Source organism: Ursus arctos, unplaced genomic scaffold, assembly GCF_023065955.2.
Source record: "Ursus arctos isolate Adak ecotype North America unplaced genomic scaffold, UrsArc2.0 scaffold_3, whole genome shotgun sequence".
Taxonomy (NCBI): domain Eukaryota; kingdom Metazoa; phylum Chordata; class Mammalia; order Carnivora; family Ursidae; genus Ursus; species Ursus arctos.
The window spans coordinates 50,486,672-50,505,579 of NW_026622985.1; the positions used below are offsets into that span (position 1 = coordinate 50,486,672).

Consider the following 18,908-nt stretch of genomic DNA (forward strand, 5'->3'; position numbering starts at 1 on the left):
AAACAGACACAACCAAACAAAAAGTCCCTTGTCTCTTGGACCTTACATTCTAGTTGAAAAAGGTAGAGTAAATACCCTATACAGAATAGGTCAACTGATCATAGGAGAAACGGTGAAAACTAGAGCAAGTAGGATAGGGACTCATTGGTTTGGGGTGTGTTTTATATGAGGTGGTTTGAAACGCTTCCATACTAAGGTAGCAGTTCTGCAGAGAACTGAAAGAATGAGGCCTGTGGCTATCAGGAGAAGGATGTTCAAGGTAGCAAAAAGTACAGAAGTTCAAGGAAAGAACACGGTTGCTCTGTCCAAGGCTCAGTTAGAGAGCCAGCGTGCCAGAGCAGAATTTGCGAGGGGAGTAGTAGTAGTTGATAAAGCTTGGAAGGGACTGAGGACACGTACGTGGGATTGACAGGCCATCCTGAGAACTTGGGTTTTTGCCGTGAGGTGAAATAGCAGCCAGACTCTGTCTGCTCAAAGGCTAGACCTGTTGAATGTGAAGCAGAGGGGAGCAAGGAGGTGGTAGGAGGTAGAGAGACCTTTGGGAGATTATTTTAATAATTCAGGTGATAATGGCCTGGGTCAGAATGGTAGGGATAGAAGCCGTCATGATGGTTATATTTTGAAGGCAGAGCCAACAGGATTTGCTGTGATGAGTCAGGAGACAAGTCAAGGATGAGCTCAAATTTTTTGGTCTGAGCAACAGGAAAATTGGAGTTTGCCTTTACTGATAAGGGGAGAACTGTGATAGGGCAGATTTTGAATGGAAAAGAGAGGCTTTGGTGTGGGCCATGTTGGTTAGAGATGCATGCCCAAGGGGATATTTTGAGTACGCTGGCACTGCAGTCGAGGCTGGAGTTTGGGGTAGAAGTCCAGGCCGGTGACACAGAACCGAGAGTCAGGAGTATGTATGTCATGTGAAGCCATGGACTTCGATGAGTTCGTGTAGGGTTTAATCGTAGCTAGAGGAGAGGTCCAAGACCTAACCTTGAATCCTCTCCGAGGCCAGGGAGAAGGGGAGGGTCCAGCATAGGATGCTGATGAGGAGGCCAGTGAAGCAGAAGGAAAATCCAGAGAGCTGCTGTCCTGGAAAGCAAGTCAAGAAGACATTCCAAGCAGGGGCAAGCATTTGACTTGGTCCCATCCTGATTCAGGACCTGAAAGTGAGGGCCGAGATTGGCAGCCAGATGTTAACCCCACAGAAGCGGTTGGTAACTGTGACAGAGCTAACTTGATACAATGGAAGCCAGATTGGAATGGCTGACAAGAAGGGGAGAAATGGCACCAGAAAGCCACTCAGCTCCTGAAGAGCTCTGAGGTGGCGGGAACTGAAAACTCCACATTGTCTGGGACGTGTCAGGGATGGGGAGGATATTTTTAATGTTGGTTGGTGTTTCTGAGTGATGGTATGTTGATTGGAATGATCCAGTGGAGGGGAAATAATTGTTGGAGGAAAGTCCTGGAAGGAAAGGGGTTTCATAAATACATGTGGACGTTGGCTGTAGATAGGAACTTGGAGAATTTATCTGTAGTAGCAGGAGGAAGGAGGCAGAAGACAGGAATGTGGAGCTCACAGGGGTGCAGCTCCAGTGAGGGAGATGGGGGGAAGTTCCTTTTTCATTCTTCTTAAGGATAAAAGGATGGGAACAAAAGAGCATATTCTGTATTTCCTGAGCATATTCGTTATATGGAATCATCTCTGTAGACCGATGCAGTCCTCAGACCATGACACCCTCCTTTGGGCAGGGCACCAACAACCCTCACCACACACACACACACAGACACACACGCACACACACACCCGCCATCACAAAGTACTATGGCCTGGGGTTTGCCCCAGTGGAGGTCGGAAACTAGGGTTTTTAGTTTTGTGTCTTCCAGAAACCAGGCCTGAATTTCCTCATGCGTAAAGTGAAGACACTTGTCTCTAGGCTAACTCAGTGGGAGAATGAACAACGGACTGTGGTTTTCCTGCTGAGTAACCAATCATGTGGTTTAGTCTTCCATCATCATTCACGTCTTTAGGAAATATTTAAGGGGAGTCTCCTATGGGCCCAGTACCCGTTTAGATTCTTGAGATACTTGAGTGAACAGAATAAAGAGCCTTGCTTCCGTGGAGCTCCCGTCCCAGAGAGAGCGGATGGAAGGCGGAGATGGTAGAAGTGGTTGAGCGTGTAGAACAAAGGTGAAGTTAGAGCAGGGCGCAGGCGTGTCGGGCTGGGCCGGGGTGGGGTTTCAAGCAGCTCGATCAGCACAGGCCTAAAGGGAGGAGGTAAGATGAGAGTCAAGTTAGAGTCAGCGCGGCGGGCGGTGGGAAAGGAAAGGAATATTCCAGGCAGAGGAAAGCAGCCCCAGGGAGGAGGGTGCCCAGTGCTGGGTGCAAAGCCGCTGAGGGAGCAGCGGGGTGCAGAGCACAACGAGCTCAAGTCAGACGCCCGCGGGCTGTGAGGAGCGGCTGGAAGGGGCCTCAGGGCCTTCGTCCGGACTTCGGCTTTTACTCTGGGCTGCGTGCGGAGCTCACTGCAGGGCTTGGAGGAGAGGAGAGTGCGCCCGATCTAACTTTGGGAAGAGAGGCTGCCTGTCGTGTGGGAAGGTGCGCACAGGGGAGGCGGAGGGCCTGGTGGGTTCCCGTGGCAGTAAGCTCCGTGGCAGCCGCGTGGTGCCCGGACGGGGCCGTGAGGATGGAGGTGACAAGGAGTGGTTGGATTCTGGATATATTTTGAGTAGAACACACTGTCTCCTCACAGGCGGGATGTGGAGCTTCGTAGAAGGAGACATTGAGGATTAGTGTAAGAAATTGGTCCCCTCAGAGAATAAGGTCGAAGTTTTTCTACTAATAAATGGACCTATTCTTGTTTCCTCAAGTCAAAAACTAAGCAGCTCTGGAGTCCCTGTTCTCAGTAGGTGAACAGAGGAGAGGTTGCAACTTGAGAGAAGTCAACTTCAAAACAGGGATGAAATGATTGTTTCTAGAAGTTGTATCTTCTCAGGGATTGTTTTTTCCCCATTGGCATCAGCTCGTGATTTTGAACCTGATTCTCAGACTACCTCTGAGGAGTGTCATTGAGGGAAAGCTATGGAAATATTGCAGAGAGTAGGTCATTTCTGCTTTTTCATCATGCTGCACCCTGCCCGGCTGGGGGGTCCCAGGAATAGTTTGCAGGCAGAGTCTAAGATAGAGAAGGGTGGAACCATGGAAGATTGGGTCTGGAAGGGACCTGAGCCATCACTGAGCGACCCAAAGCTCTTCTTCCCTTTTTCTCTTTATATTAAATTGTTGGAAATAAAACAATTATTATAAATGGCACTGCAACTTCAGAGGGGAGGGGGGTGGGGGAATGGGATAGACCGGTGATGGGTAGTAAGGAGGGCACGTATTGCATGGTGCACTGGGTGTTATACACAACTAATGAATCATCGAGCCTTACATCGGAAACCGGGGATGTACTGTATGGTGACTAACATAATATAATAAAAAATCATTAAAAACAAACAAACAAAAATAAATGGCACTGCAGTATATAAACTGGATATCCTGGGATGAAAAAGTATAAACAATGAGGCAGTCACAGGTACTGTACTGTGATAGGTTTGCAAGAGCCCTACCCTGGGGAGTCAGAAGTTCCTGCTTGTAGTCCTAGCTTGGGTGCTAACTTCCTACTGTGTGACGCTTGGTGTGTTGTAGGTCTTTGTTTTTATATCTTTGAAATGAATAAACTGAACAAGATGGCCTTTAAGGAATTTTTTTCCTAGCTCTAAGATCTATACTTCTCCTTTCTAGTGCCTACAAAGGAGCCAGGACTGCTCTGTACAGCTGCCCAGGATATCTACTGCACAACACACAGCTCCAGGGGTGTGGGCCACATATACCACAGATATATACAGATGTGAATGGTTCCCCCTGGATGGGCAAGACAGCACCCTTGAAAGGAAAGGTCCTTAAATTTGTTGAGGGCAAGAAATCCCTCGAAGAACTTTACAATGTTGGCCTGATTTTATCACCTCTGTAGTTGTGGTTCTTGCATGTAACACATACCTTTGAATTGTGGATCCTATACCCACAGTGGTAAATAATCAAAGAAAGAGCAGAGTATCGTCTGCCTTATCAGCTTTCATTCCAGTGTCTCCTTTTCTCTGTGATATAGTTTCTGCCTTGGGCATCTGCCCTCTGGACTGTATGGACTGTACAGCCATTACCACTCAGAAAGGTATCTCTGGAGACAACCCTTGCCTCCCACCTCACCTTTTCAAATCTGTGTCCCTAGTCCTGCCACACCGTATGCGCAACCTCTAGCAGTCCTAAACCGTGTTCATGTCTGACCTTGGCATGCCCTACTGATGTGTTCATTACCCGTACTCTTGGGAGATGTCAAGGTAGAACTTAATACTGTTGAAGCACAAAGGGATCTTTGACCTCACCAGGCTGGTTTTCCTCGAGCTGAGTTGCTATTCCATAGGCTGCTTATAAGTGGTTTGCACAAAGTATTTGTTGTTTGGTTGCTTGTTTTGGTTCAACCAAGTTAAGTCGACTTTTAATAGTAGCACGGTGAGTCTCCAAGAAAGACCTAGAGTCCATAGCACTTTGCTGACTTAGGGATCTTGGCTATTCCAGGACAGTGTTCTCTGAAAGACCAGTTTGGGAAACTTCATTTACACATAAGGCCCTGGAAGACAAAGCCCAGGGCCACAGAGAATTCAGGGCAGAGCGAGAGCTGGAGCCTGTGTCCAGGACAGAGAGAATGCATTAAAAACTCCTGCACCTCTTATGTGTATTTGAGGACAACAATTTTCATAATGATTTTTCCTTTAAAGGATGACTTTTGAATGTCAGTTATAAATGATCTAAGTGTTACAAAATCCTGCTTAGATTTTTATTGTTCAGCTTAAGGCTCTCTGACCTGCCATTTAAATGTTCCTGTCTCATGCCCAATGATGCAGTCCCTTCTTTAACAAAGCATTTCAGTGTAAAGCTTTCATTTTTGTACCCACTATTGTTCGTACCCCTCTATTAATATTTATGTTTCTAGGAAAACAGGAAGCTATTCAAAGCTGACCCTTCTCTGGATACCTGGAAGATTTATGTGGAATTCATTGATGACATTGTGGTAGAAGGCTTTTTTCAAGCTATCATGCATGACCTGGACTTCTTTCTGATGAATACGGAGAAGCACCCGAAACCTGTGCCATTTTTTCAAGCACAGATGATCTTAATGCCCCCTGAGATTCTTTTCAAACCTTCTTTAGAAAGAGATGCTGGGGATGGTTTCTACGATCTGGTGGAAGAAACGCTTTGCAGCAGTTGTAGGATGTCTGCCCAGATGGAGCGAGTGGCCGCACATCTGGAAGTAGCAAATTATCAGGTATTTTCTTTGAAAATGGGTATGACCTTTGATATTCATGATTGAAAAATAAATGGAGATGTGGGGGAGCACTCAGAAAGCAGATGTTGGGGAAAAACAACACGGTTTCTGATTTTACCAACTATCCCTTTGAAGAATGGCCTTGGGTAATGTTATGTCACATGTGATTAACAGGGCAAGGTTGGTTTGAATGCTTGCTTTTCCTTTCATTTAGAGCGACATGGAGAATATGTTGGGCCTGGTAGAGGTCAGGCAGGAGATAATGAAGAGAGTGGCAGATGTCATCAGCAAAGTCTTGGACTTCAGAAATACCCTGGACACATACACTTACCTCTGGGTAGATGACCGAGCCGAGTTCCTGAAGCATTTTCTCCTGTACGGCCAGGCTGGGCCATCTGAGGAGACGGATGCTCACGCGGATGAGGAAGTCCCCGAACAACCGCCGACTCTCGAACAATTCAAAGAGCAGGCAAGGAAAACCCTTGGTGTTTGATGCAGTTACTCATGTTTGATTGAACTGTTAAAAGACATTTTTTTTCTAATTATAGATTGACATTTATGAAGCTTTGTATGTTCAGATGAGCAAGTTTGATGACTTCAGAGTATTTGATAGTTGGTTCAAGGTGGACATGAAGCCTTTCAAAGTGAGCTTGCTCAACATTATCAAGAAATGGAGCTGGATGTTTCAGGAGCATCTTTTGAGATTCGTCATAGACAGGTAGCCTGCTCTGCTTTCGCTATTTGGAGTTACAACTTTTAACACCTGACTGCTTTCTAAAGTTGAGACATAACTTTTAAGAACATTAAAAGTGCCAGTTTCTTAGCAGAGATAAATAGTGATGTTTAAATAGGATCTTATTTTCATTGTTTACCTATCAGAAGTCTTCTACTCCTGAAGGTTTTAATGAACTTAATTTGGGTTTGTGTGTGTATCTATCTATGTATTTGATAGTCTGAACGAGCTACAAGAATTTATACAGGAGACAGATGCTGGACTCCAGAGAGAGATAAGTGAGGGTGATCACGATGGTTTAGCTGATATCATGGGGCATCTTCTGGCAGTAAGAAGCCGACAGAGAACTACGGACGAACTCTTCGAACCATTAAAACAAACCATCACACTCTTGGAAAACTATGGCCAGAAGATGCCTGAGCAAGTCTATGTTCAGCTAGAGGTCAGTGTCATGGTAAAATACCCGTAATTAACATCAGCTGGGCACCTCCATCAGCCCTCACACGCCCTCTCTGAGGACATCCTCTAACAACCTGTACTGGGGATGACTGTTGGCATTCTGTAGGTTAGGAATCTGAAACTTAAAGAGGGGTAATACATTCTTCAAGGTCACACAAGTCATCAGTCCAGCCCAGAGGAATCTAGGTGTGTTTCATGCCAAGATATTCCATCTCAACCTCTGTGCCTGAGGCCTTCTTGTTAGGAGGTATTTAGCGAACAGCCTCTGAGCTGCTCCTTGGAGTTGCCCTTGACCATTCCTTCCAGACATGAAACACACCCCTGTTCTCTTTCATCGAAAGCTGTCTCTCAGTTGAGAAGTGGTCCTAGTCTTCGGAGACATATCGTGGACATTTTCATAAAGAATAAAGAAAGCCCAATTGATGGAGAAATCACTGTTTTCTAAATAGGAGTTCTGTGTTGTCCTCCTGTTTCTATGCTCTAGAAAGAGTTGGTGGCTGTTCTGTGCCCAGTGACCAGCAAAGTCTTTTTAGTTAGAACTGAAACCACGAATCAAAATCTCACAGCCGAGCTTCTCTTCCCATGCCCATGTTGGAGATGTATAGATGATGTATTTCCATTATCCACCAGCTTCCAGGATGGGCTTACATTTAACTTCACAAGTGTGAGTAGTGGACACATTCACTTAAAAAAACTTGTATTAATTCTAGTTCAGTGATCAGTGCCTGGAACTCAGGTACCCTACGAGGCCATCCCATCTGCTTGCCTCAGGGCGTGCTTCCTCTTATGTAAGATCTCTCTCCAGACTCTCACTTCTGAAATTGGTATGGTCTCCAGTTTCCCACTTCTTTGTTGAGGTGAAATTCACAGTTCACAAACCATAAGAGTAATCCTTTCAAAGCGCATGGCATTTAGCACGGACGTAGTGTTATGTAATCACCACCTCTATCTCAAAACATTTGCATCGCTCAGAAGAGAACCTCCACACCCACGAGCTGTCCTTCCGGTTCCTCCTCCCTGCTGCCCGGCCACTGTTCCTTGCCGGTGTCTGTGGGTTTACTTGTTCTAGATACCGCGTGTAAGTGGAATGGTCCAACCTGAGGTATCTTGCGTGTGGCTCTCTCACTTGGCACGGTCTGCTTGAGGTTCATCGACACGTGGTATGTGAATGCCGCCTTCATCTTGTGTCTGAACACCGGTTCATTGTGATTCCATCTACCATGGTGGACATTTGGACGTTTGGGTTGTTGCCATCTTTTGGCGATTGTGAATAATGCTGCGAGGGGCATGGGTGCGCACGTATTTCAGTAGCTGTCGCTTCCTTGCTTGCTTTTGTACCAGTTTTCAATTTCTTTTGTAACACAGGAGTGAAACGGCTGGGTCTCGGAATGATTCTAAGTTTAATTTTCTGAGAAAATGCCAAACTTTTCACAGCAGCTGCTGCCTTTTATATCTCTGGTTTTGTTTTGTGAGGATTAAATGCAACAGTGTATTTACGGGTGCTCTCTTTTGACTACAGAGACTATGAAGAATTAATACAGATGAATTACTAAATTCTCTTTAACTTTAAAACTGTCCTTAAAACTGAAATCCACGTAGACATGGAGACAAATGTGGATATATAGCTACATAACAAGAGTGAGAGATGAAATAGTATGGGGCACAATGTAAATATTTGTTTTTAGAAGGCTTTGGATATTCCTGGAGCCAGATCTTGGATCTTAAAATAAGAGAAACCGGTCATAACACAGGTCTTGGATATTGGGGATTTTAGCTACGGCTTCTAGAATTTGTACTCTAAGGGTTTGGCTCCTTACTTATGGTTAATGAATTATTGAAAGTGTTAGGCTTTTTAATATTTTGAAAGTAGGCCACACTTCTAGCTGTGTGTCTGCCTCCATCAGTAATTGAGGCTGGTCAAGAGAAAAAATAAGACTCAGAGGCACTACAAATTTCTCGTGGAGGATAACAGTGCCCCAATTTTATTTTAATTAAAGCAGTTTCTGATAGTTACTGTTTCTTCTTCATAATCATTAGCAGTTAGCAGTTACAAGATTTTCCAAATACTTGCCTGTGCTTGGTTCTGTGCGAAGAAGCCCCTCCGTGTGGCTGTGTCCTCACTTCCTCTCTGCAGTACGGTCGGAAGCAGGATTAAACTTTAATGTATAGATTTTTATCAAGTCCCTCCCTTGTTCAGAAGCCTTCACTCTAGCCTTTAGCTTCTGAACACTGTCTCGTTGCCCTACGAGTGCTCTTCTACCCCCAGCCTGCACTGGTCGTCTTCCCTTGCAGGATCTCAAGGGATCTCGCCCTAATTTCTGCCTGTTGGAACCCGGTCCTTACTTTGAGCCACAGATTCAATGCTAGCTCTTTGGGGGAATCTTATCATTTAGACTTTGGAGATCATCTGCTCTTCTGCTTTTCAAGGAAAATCTGTTTGTATCAAGTGGAAGCTTATTTGGAGTCCCAAATAAGGAGCAGGTAGTAGGTTGACTGTAGTCAATAAAGGTTAAGGGGCCTGAGCCCAGCGATGTGACCTTTGCAGCCATTATTCCTGAAGGGACTCCCGGGGATGGTCGGGTTCCGTGGGATCAACTGGAAATGCGAAGTGAGACTGCATGGATGAGGGGGCGCAGTTTTGATGAGAAGGGTGGAAGAAGGAGATGAAGGACGAGGACGTTTAGAGGCCGGGTCTCTTGGTCTCTGGTCTGTGTCGGTAACTCCTGTCAGGAATATTGCCTTCCAAGCATTCTGTCCCGTAGAATAGTTCTTGCGCGCCTCTCATGGACTCCGACAGATTGCAAAACAATTTAGGTGGAAGAACGTATTTTATCTTTCCAGGGCCCCTTCCCCCATGGACACAGTTGACACTTAGCACGGCGCACTCTTCATAATTGGCAGCTACTCAGTCTTTCATCCAATACTTACTGAGGCTTACAAAATAGTCTGTAGAACCTTTGTTTTTGCACTTGAACTACACAAGTAGGGTCCCCTCACTATGGGTGGTTTTGTGTGACAGAACAATTTCAGTGTCCTAGGAGATCACCCAGAGAAACAATGCTTTGTTAGCCTGGGCACAAGGAACGCTTTTCAGCAGCATTTACGCACAACGGCTCTTCAAAGAAAATAATTTGCTGTTGTCCTATTTGCATTGTAGTCAGGCCGTGCAGAGTTGAGCTGCTACCTGAACTATTGCTGCTTTTGTCCTACATCAAGTAGAAATTAACCTTCCCTTCCCTTGGCCTCTCTTTACGTCAGAAATCCTGCTTAGTTACAGTGAACCTGACCTAACTGCTCGAACTCGCCGTCCAGACAGAGCGCGCACCGAGCTTCGGAAGCTGGGGGAAAGGCAGGCTGAGACTGACTCACGTTTTCCTCTGTGCCCCACCAGATTCAAAGCATCTTTCTTCACTTGCTAAATTGCTAAACTTAGCTCCCGTTTCCACTTGTTAGCAGAGAAGTCCTTTCCAGAGCCCTTGAATTATATTCCCTTAACCGCAAAACAGTCTGGAAACCGGCGTCCATTTGGAAAAGATTTTCTTTATTCTGAGATAAATCTTACACCAGAGGACAGCCCTGACTTATGCTTGGAAAATACGAATCCAGTGGTGCCGGTGGGTCAGCCTGGCTCCGAGTCTTTAGCCACTTGCATCTTTCTGGGGAAAAACTCCTGTTCTAGAAGAATGAGAAGATGTCACGGGTTAATGTATAGAGGTTGGAATAATTGAATCCTGCGGAGTTCATTTAATTCAGGTCCTGAAGTATTTTTCCCATCTGCACCTTTGTTTTCATAGGAATTACCTGAAAGATGGGAAACTACCAAAAAGATTGCAGTAACTGTCAGACATGCAGTCTCACCTCTCCAAAACGTGGAAGTCACCCTCATAAGGAAGAAGTGTCTTTCATTCGAGGTAAGCGAGCTATCAAGTTTTATGGGTGTTCTATTTTCTTTTTCTTTTTTTTTCTTTTTTTCTTTTTTTAGTTTATTTGATGGAGAGAGAGACAGCCAGGGAGAGAGGGAACATGGGCAGGGGGAGTGGGAGAGGAAGGCTCCCGGTGGAAGAGCCTGATGTGGGGCTCGATCCCAGGACTCTGGGATCCCGCCCTGAGCCGAAGGCAGACACTTAATGACTGAGCCACCCAGGCGCCCCTTCTTTATGTTTTCGGGAACGATTTTTTACATGGGCAATTGAAGCCATTGTTTGAGATTCACCTCCAGTTTTTTCTGCCCTCCTCAGCGGAAGCAGGCCGAGTTCAGAGAGAGATTCAGACTCTATGCTCCTCTCGGTTTTAATGCAGAAAATCCGTACACAGTGCTTGATAAGGTAATGCTGATCTCAGTTGTTTTTTGCTATGATAGCCCTTGTATAAAGTCAAATTAGACACTGACATACTGAGATATTTTGCCTTAGTTTGGCAGTTAGTTATAGCAGTTGAGAATTAACTATTACAAACCAGGTTACGAGCCTTTCACCGCAATAGTGTCTTAAAATCATGTCTCCCAAAACCACCATCGTTATCAAAGTGATAGTGCTAGTGAAAGTAACAACTGCTAATTTTTAGCCACTTCATGTAAGTGTGTCAAGAACTTTAAGCATAGTGCTTTATGTTATTTCTTCTGTTTCTTATAATATCCCCATGATACAGCTTCTCTTCAGATAAAGAAACCATCATGTGTCATTGAGTAACACTGGGGATTACACAGTGACAGATTAGTATTGAAATTCGAGCTGTCCAAATTTTTTTTTTAATCAGGAATTTTACCCACTATTGTTGGCCCTGCGATACTTTGCTAGTGACTTTAAATAATCGACTCTTCACTTGGGATACAGATATTAGGGAGTCCTACGGTCCTAGTTTCTAATGAACTGCTTTATTATAGTTGACTATAAAAACGAACATGATGGGCAAATAACCCAAAATGGTGACTAGTTCACATGAGGCTTGAAAAAAAGGTTTTAAAAGTTTATTAGAAAAATAACACTTTCATTTCTTTAGGAATTCTTAACCTAGCAGCCGAAATGAGCAATGACAGCAAGGTTTAGATCCAAGGGGCAGTGAATCTTTCTGAGATCTTCATGGAGGCTGCCGTCCTGTTTTTACTCCACACTAGAGATAGGCTGGCCTCCTTAGACTGCCATAAAGCTTAGAGCCGGCACAGCGTGTACCTCTCTGTCCAAATTCTGGGTTGAACTGAGTTTTAACTGCTTCACACCCTTTCGGAAAGCACCCTTCCGTTGCAGATCTTCTCTTGCCCTTGGCTGTAGAAAACCGGTGAATGTATTCATAGTGGGTTAGAATATGCTAATAGAGTTGTGGGGTTTGTAAAGCTTTTATCTAAATTGCAGGTGGTCTGAACAGATTGTGGAAGGGGAGACATTTTTACTTGACTAAGCAATGTGCTGGATGTAAACATTTACTACAGTTATTTATTGAATGCTACCATTTTCGTGCTCTAGTATAACAGCATAGAGTTAAGTATTTAAAAGTCAGAGATATTTATCTTTGTACCTATAGAATGTGTCAGAGGATCTTTCGAATATAGTAGGGCTGGGACACCCTTATTTTGAAGTTGTGTGTGTGTGCACACGCGTGCACATTTAATACCTAAGTGGTTTCATGCAGAGGCTTGTACACGCTTGTTCCGGGCAGGTGTGGTGGACCTTAGTACTCAAGACGTCTCACTCCACAATGCAGAGACCTTTCCCCCTCCACGATGAAAGGGAGTGGTAGGGTGACTCCTTTACAACGGACTCAGTAAACTTAGATTATGTGCTTTTGTTTCTTCATAGCCAAAGACACAGAAAACACTTTGAGTTAACATAACGAGGTGTACATATTTAGGAATGATTTAGTGTAAGTAATAGGAGAATTGGCAACCAGAAGGGCTGTTGGCTTTGGGGAGCATGGTACTCTAGACAATTTGAAAAATCCTTCAGTAAAACAGATGCCGAAACACTTTCACTGATGTGCAACTTGAAATGTGTTGCTGAGCTCCCCGGAAAAGAGAGGAAGCTCCTAAAGGGCAGGGAAAACACGGAGGAGCTGTATCTAGGGTGGGAAGCAGAGGCAAGCATCGAAGCCCACGCTGCGTGGGGGCAAATGCAGCATTGAAACCAGGGGCATGGAGATGCTTGGGAGCGTGAGTACTGGTTACCCAGGGAGGCTACAGGACCACCAGAAGCAGAAAACAGTTAACTGCAGTATTCACACAAGGTAATAAGTTAAATGTATTCACGCAGCGTAGTGCTTTTACACAGTAGAGGGAATCAATGAATTTTGCACAGCCTCAAGCATATATATGTAAATAAACCTCAAAAATAAATATGAATTGAGATGTCTTAATATAGAGTATTAAATTATTCACATAAACTTCAGAAATAAATTTTAACATTTTAGCATTTAGCAGTGCATACATATGTAGTAAAAAAAAAAAAGATCAGGGGAATATTAAATAAAAATTAGGTGGTTAAATCTGTAGTGGGAAGGAGGGGGATAGAATTGAGGAGTGCATTAAAAGTTACTGATAACATAGCCCTAAGCTGGGTGGCGGCGCTCCCTTTGATGTGTGTGGGATTTTTCATAATAAAAACTGGGTAAAACTAAGTCATAGAATTGCAGTTCTCATTTACAAAGGTATAACTTATAAAAGTGAAACCGCTAACCTGTACAATGAAAGACGATGACAGTGCTGATACTCTTCTTGACATAGTAGGAAATCAGGAGAGCTGGAGACTGACGAAGCGCAAGAGGATTAAGTATGAGTATTTAAATTAAAATCAGAAGAACTAAGGTAATATAATAGGTATTGAGAGGAGGATGGGAGAAAATATAAAGCGGGAAAACGAAGTCGAGCCCCCCCCCCCCCAAAGCCGGTAACCTAGTGTAGCGTGTCAGCTTGATAACTGAAGGAGCGGCGTGCGCGCAGAGTGGGGAGTTAGAGAACAGCCCCCGGAAGAAGTGGGGAGAAGCCCAGCTGCTTCTGCACGCCTCGCTCCGCCCTCCTCGAGCTCCTACCATGTGGAGACGCTCCTGTGTTCGTAAAAACTAAAATTCAGAGTTGGCGTATCAAGAAAGAAAAAAATGAGTCGGCTTACCCTCGGCCCAACACGGACCCTCCCACGTGGGTAGGGATGGGATGGTGGACCAGCCTGGGGACGCTCGTCGTGCAGCGAACTTTCTCCCCCTGTGCTGGCTTTAGCTCCAGGGTTTTATTTCGTGAATCCTCTTCAGTACCTTTTGTACTATTGATAAGCTCTAGGATGTTTTTCTTAAATCCGAAACCTTTTTGTTTTTAAAGAAGTGGTTGCTCCTTCAGCAGACGCTCTAGAGCCCCACCGTGGGCCCCAGCCGCGCCCCCGCGGTGCAGTGAAAGCCAGGAAGGTGGTTTTCGTAGAAATCTGACGCTGAAGCGTCAGGGGTGGGCAGTATGGGTGACACAACTGTGTTGGTGACTCCTCTCACGTGTTGAGTAGCTGTGAGTCTGCTCCTCAGAACCGTCCAGTTTACCAATAATGACGCTGCCGACTTCTTTTAATTTTCGTTTTAAAATCGAGGTTGCACGTGTTGCCCTCACCAGGGGTGCGCAGCACCGCGCGGCTTCTCTCTCCCTGGCAGTTCACTGGGTGTTCGGGGCGTTGGTGTGCATGTGTGTGCGTGTTTTCTCCTTAGGCAAATCACGAGCTTGAGGCGTTGGAAGAGGAAATGTTACAGATGCAAGAATCTACCCACCTCTTTGAAGTGGCTCTTCCCGACTACAGACCAATGAAGCAGTGTCGCAAAGAAATAAAATTGCTCAAGGGCCTCTGGGATGTCGTAACTTACGTTACGGTAAGACGCTGCCTTTTTTTTCTTTTTCTTTTCTAATAATTCTTTTGTATAAATAGGCAATTTTTAGTGTCTGTATCATTCTGTGGGGCTTTTATAACGTCTTGAAATCTGTGGGCGTTATATTCTCCCCCCCTCAATTAAAATTTGTCTATCTCTCTGAGAAGATTTTTCTCCAAATTATCAGTTGTTTTCTTTTTGGATCTGAATGAAACTGTGTAATGAATCGACTGCTTCAGATTCTTTTCAGGGATTATGTAAGATATAAATGAAAATAATACATAAGTATATGCTCCATGTACATGGTGACCTGTGCGTACAAATTCATGTATAGACTCCTACCTACATGTCTGTGCATGTACAACAGACCTGACTGAAGTGAATTTGCATGTTGCTGATTAAGTCACAAACTTAAGGGTAAAAATAAGTTCTGGGGAACTAGGTATATTGCAACACGTATTATCCATAATTTGCTTTGAAGTTAGTTGAAAGCCATATAGATATGTGTTAAGGGACACAGAATGTGGTCAAGAAGTGAACGAGCATTTTGTCGATAATGGATGAAGACTGTCTTACGGAAGCTCAATTTATGTTACATGTAGAATTTTAAAACCTGGTATTTAATGGTAATACACTTATCAATTCAGAGTACTCAGGATTAAATGATAATGATAGCATGTAAGTGGAATTTGTCACTGCTACTAGAAATTAATATATCATAATGTTTTCACCTTAAGTTTGACATGTCCTGACAACTTTTTTGTTTTGCTGATAGGGAAGTTTTGACAAGTGCAGTTAATATTTAAATAATTGACTTTTCACTGGATGATGGAATCACTGTGTATCATCAGTTTATATATTTTGCTGTGGAGACTTGCTTTCACCAAATGTTGTTGACACTTTTATCTGCTTGTGCGTTTTCAGAGAAGCATTGATAATTGGACTAAAACCCAGTGGAGACAGATTAATGTGGAACAGATGGATGTAGAACTCAGAAGGTTTGCCAAGGCAAGTTCCATAACTGTCGATTACAACCATTTCTCTTTCTCAGCCCCACCTCCTTCCATCTTGCCTAACGGAGTATCTGGTATGTTGGGCTGTGTGTCCTTATTTACTTCAAACAGGATGACAGGAGATAGTACTTTTTTTTTTTTTTTTTTTAACCCTGAGCCAGTTGCATTTCTAATCAAGCCTGCCTTTTTGTGAATGAGTGGATGAAAGCATATTAGGGCAAATGGATTGATGAGTAGTCGCTATAACCCTGAACCTCCCTTGGCTATCTAGAATGGAGGATGTTAAGATTAAAAGTACCAGGCCTGAGAGGTTAAGCTTATGAAAGCTTTTGAATTCCTGTCTTGGCAAACATTATTTTGTATTAAAAGATACCTTTTCATTCTGGGATTTGGGGCAACTAATTGAAGTATGCCACTTGCGAATGTATATGGAACACTGTGATCCTTGTTGTTCTTATTGACTATTCTGATGTCCCAAGGAGGCTCAAGATAGAACAGAGCTGATTTGAATATAGTGCTTCGGTATCTAGTCCCCATAGCCATCTGCCCTCTAAAGAGGGTAGAACGTCTTTGGATAAAGCCAAAATGCATGGAAGTGGGAGGCAGCTAAATAGCGGTAGGGTCGTTGGCTTTTTTCTCAGAACACGTTTGCCTCAACTCAGTGCTGTGCTCAGCTCCTACCAAGTTTTGCCATTTTTCCCTCATGTTATCCTTATCCTAAAGACCCTAACTAAAATGCTTCTTTTGGATGATTCCTTTGAATGTCAGGGGGTCACTATTTCTCATTATTGTGCCCAGTCCCTATCTATCTCTTGTGTAGTTTGGTTATCTCACTTCAGAGGGACACCTTAACCCCCACTCTCAGCTGAAGTTTTGTTTTAAACAAGTAGCATTGTCTTTTTCCCTGTGTTTGATTATGGGTTTTCTCATTTACAATTTTTGATGTTTCATGGGCCAAGAACACCAAGTCAAAGGGCCCTATTTGACACATCTTAAAATCATGAAATATTTAGGCGCCAAGGAACAAACACTCAATGGTAATGAACATTTCAAGGCTACCGCTTAAATAAGTCAGGTCTCTGGAGGAAGATATTAGTAATCCAGGTAACAATGTCTGTTTTCTGCTTATTTATGTTTCCAGAGGACACACTCTTCCTTGTAAACGTCCTGGAAACTCTGTTAGCTTTCCTACAGTTAGTGTCCCCTGGGTTTCCTCATGGGACACCCAGTTAGAGCCTGTGAATAAGAAACCAGTGTATCCAAGTGGCTTATACACAGAGGACTTGTGATAGACAGATGAGTGGATCTTTTTCTGTTTCTCTGGCTTTAGCCCTTAACCAGGGGCTTAAATGCTTCCACTCTTTTATAATCCAGGGAAAGGTAGATTTATTCTTTCATAGAACACAAATTATGAAATGTACTAATACATCTGGGGATCTATTTTTTGTTTTTTTTTGTTTTTTTTTTTACTTTAGGAAATCTGGTCACTGGACAAGGAAGTCCGTGTGTGGGATGCTTATGGAGGCCTGGAAAGTACGGTGAAGGACATGGCGGCCTCCCTGCGAGCTGTCAGGGAGTTACAGAGCCCTGCTCTCAGAGACCGGCATTGGCAGCAGCTGATGAAGGCCACTGGGGTCAGTTTCCTGGATCTTGATCATTGAATATTTTTGTGACTGTAGTTTACATTATTCATCTGGGATGAAGTGAAATTTGTGAAAAGACTTCTGGTCAAATGGGGGAGGTCAAGCTCCTCAAGGTAGAACCAACACACTGATCATGCCAAGGTCCTCCTTCAGCCCCTGCTGTGGACTGAATGTTCCCCCCACCCCACCCCACCCCCTGCCCCAATTCATATTTTCAAGCCTAAATCTCCAATGTGATGGCATTTGGAGGTGAGGCTTTCAGGAGGTAGTTAGGTCAGGAGGGTAGAGTTCTTATTAGTGCCATTAGAACCGGATGGAAAGACCAGAAATTTCTACCTTCTGCCATGTGAGGGTGCAGCGAGAAGACACATCCGTAAACCAAGAGGGCCTTCACCAGGAACCCGTCTATGTTGGCATCCTGGTGTCGGACTTCCAGCCTCTAGAACTGTGAGCAAGGGAATAAATGTTCATTATTTAAAGCACCCCGTTGACGGCATTATCTTAACAGCAGCCTGAACTAAGACGCCCTTCTTTTGTCTTTTACTGACTGTGTAACCTCAAACAAGACACTTAATCTATCTTGAGTTTTGTTTTTTATTAATAAAATGAGTGGATGCTGTGTGCTCTCATACGTCAGAGGAATCTCGTAAGGATCAAGAGAGATGATGTGAAAGCCTTGTATGGAGCACAGCACGGCACAAAGAACCGTAGTCACAGGCTGGGCAGAGCCGGAGAGGGCCGCAGCTTCCAAGAAGCAAGGACTGGGTATTAGCAGCCGCAGTAAAGGAGCTTTCCTGTAACCACGGGGCAGGTCGGCTCTCCATGGATGAGGCCTGTGGTTGAGTTAGAGCGCTTAGGGAGAGTAGAGAGCTGCTTAGCAAATACTGGGGTTGGGGGGGGTGGCAGTCAACAAGATGATGAGGAAATAAATGTGAATTATTTTGTCACATGGTAAATATGAATAATGACACTACGAGTAAGAATATTTTTTGCCAAGGAGCTAAGATTAAATTAGTGAGAAAACTAAGTTAAATCACGGAAGCCACTGGGAATTATGTCCAGTGAATAGAGTACTTTAGGAAGAAAAGACAAATGAGCTACTCCCTGATTCCTGGGATTTCAACCAAATTAAAATAAATGAATACTGTGATTCTCTTTAAAAATGGGTTTTGTGGGCAGAGAGATAAGAAATGAGCTGACAAGGGAAGGATATGAAACAAAGGGAAGCAGTGGAGTGTGACTGTGGCCTGAGCCTTGGTCCCAGCTTCTGGTGGGTGAGGCCTCAGTGACTCTGAGCCTTTTACGGTCCCCACCTTCCAGAACTAGAGGTGTGCTCAGCAGCCGACTTGAATATATTTAGCTGTGATTCATTCTTCTGGCCATTAGGCACAAGAACCACTAATATATGTGTCATGCAAATTCTGCCCTTTTCTCTTCCTAATTAGGTCAGATTTTCTATCAGTGAAGCCACAGCTTTGGCAGATTTGTTAGCACTGCGGTTACACCAAGTGGAAGATGATGTCCGAAGCATTGTGGACCAAGCAGTGAAGGAACTGGGGACTGAAAAGGTGGTGTCTTCGGGCTGTTCTGTGTCACATTGAGCTAGTTCTGTGCAGTAGCCCCTAAGACTTGGAAGTCCCCGTGCCATGGGTGTGTGGACAGCTGAGTCCCATTTTCTTTTCCGCTGCTAGTGTGTGTGACATGGGCAGGATCTGAATCCTTCTAAGCCACAGTCCATGTGTAAGACAGGAGGGTGGGCCCAGTTGGTGGTGGTGGTGGGAGTGGTGGTGATGCTGGGGATGATGATGATGGTGGTGGTGCTGGTGGTAATGGTGGTGCTGGTGGTGGTGGTGCTGGTGATGATGGTGGTGGTGGT

At 44.3% G+C, this 18,908-nt stretch overlaps 1 protein-coding gene across 1 annotated transcript in view; it reads left to right on the forward strand.

Moving 5' to 3' along the window:
• DNAH11 (dynein axonemal heavy chain 11) overlaps positions 1-18,908 on the forward strand; it is a 308,187-nt gene that overhangs the window by 44,536 nt on the left and 244,743 nt on the right. The window contains 10 exon segments of the mRNA XM_057304208.1: positions 5,025-5,357; positions 5,572-5,826; positions 5,906-6,075; positions 6,310-6,532; positions 10,344-10,460; positions 10,788-10,874; positions 14,221-14,379; positions 15,301-15,384; positions 16,865-17,023; positions 18,478-18,600. Of these exon segments, the coding sequence (XP_057160191.1) occupies positions 5,025-5,357; positions 5,572-5,826; positions 5,906-6,075; positions 6,310-6,532; positions 10,344-10,460; positions 10,788-10,874; positions 14,221-14,379; positions 15,301-15,384; positions 16,865-17,023; positions 18,478-18,600 (1,710 nt within the window).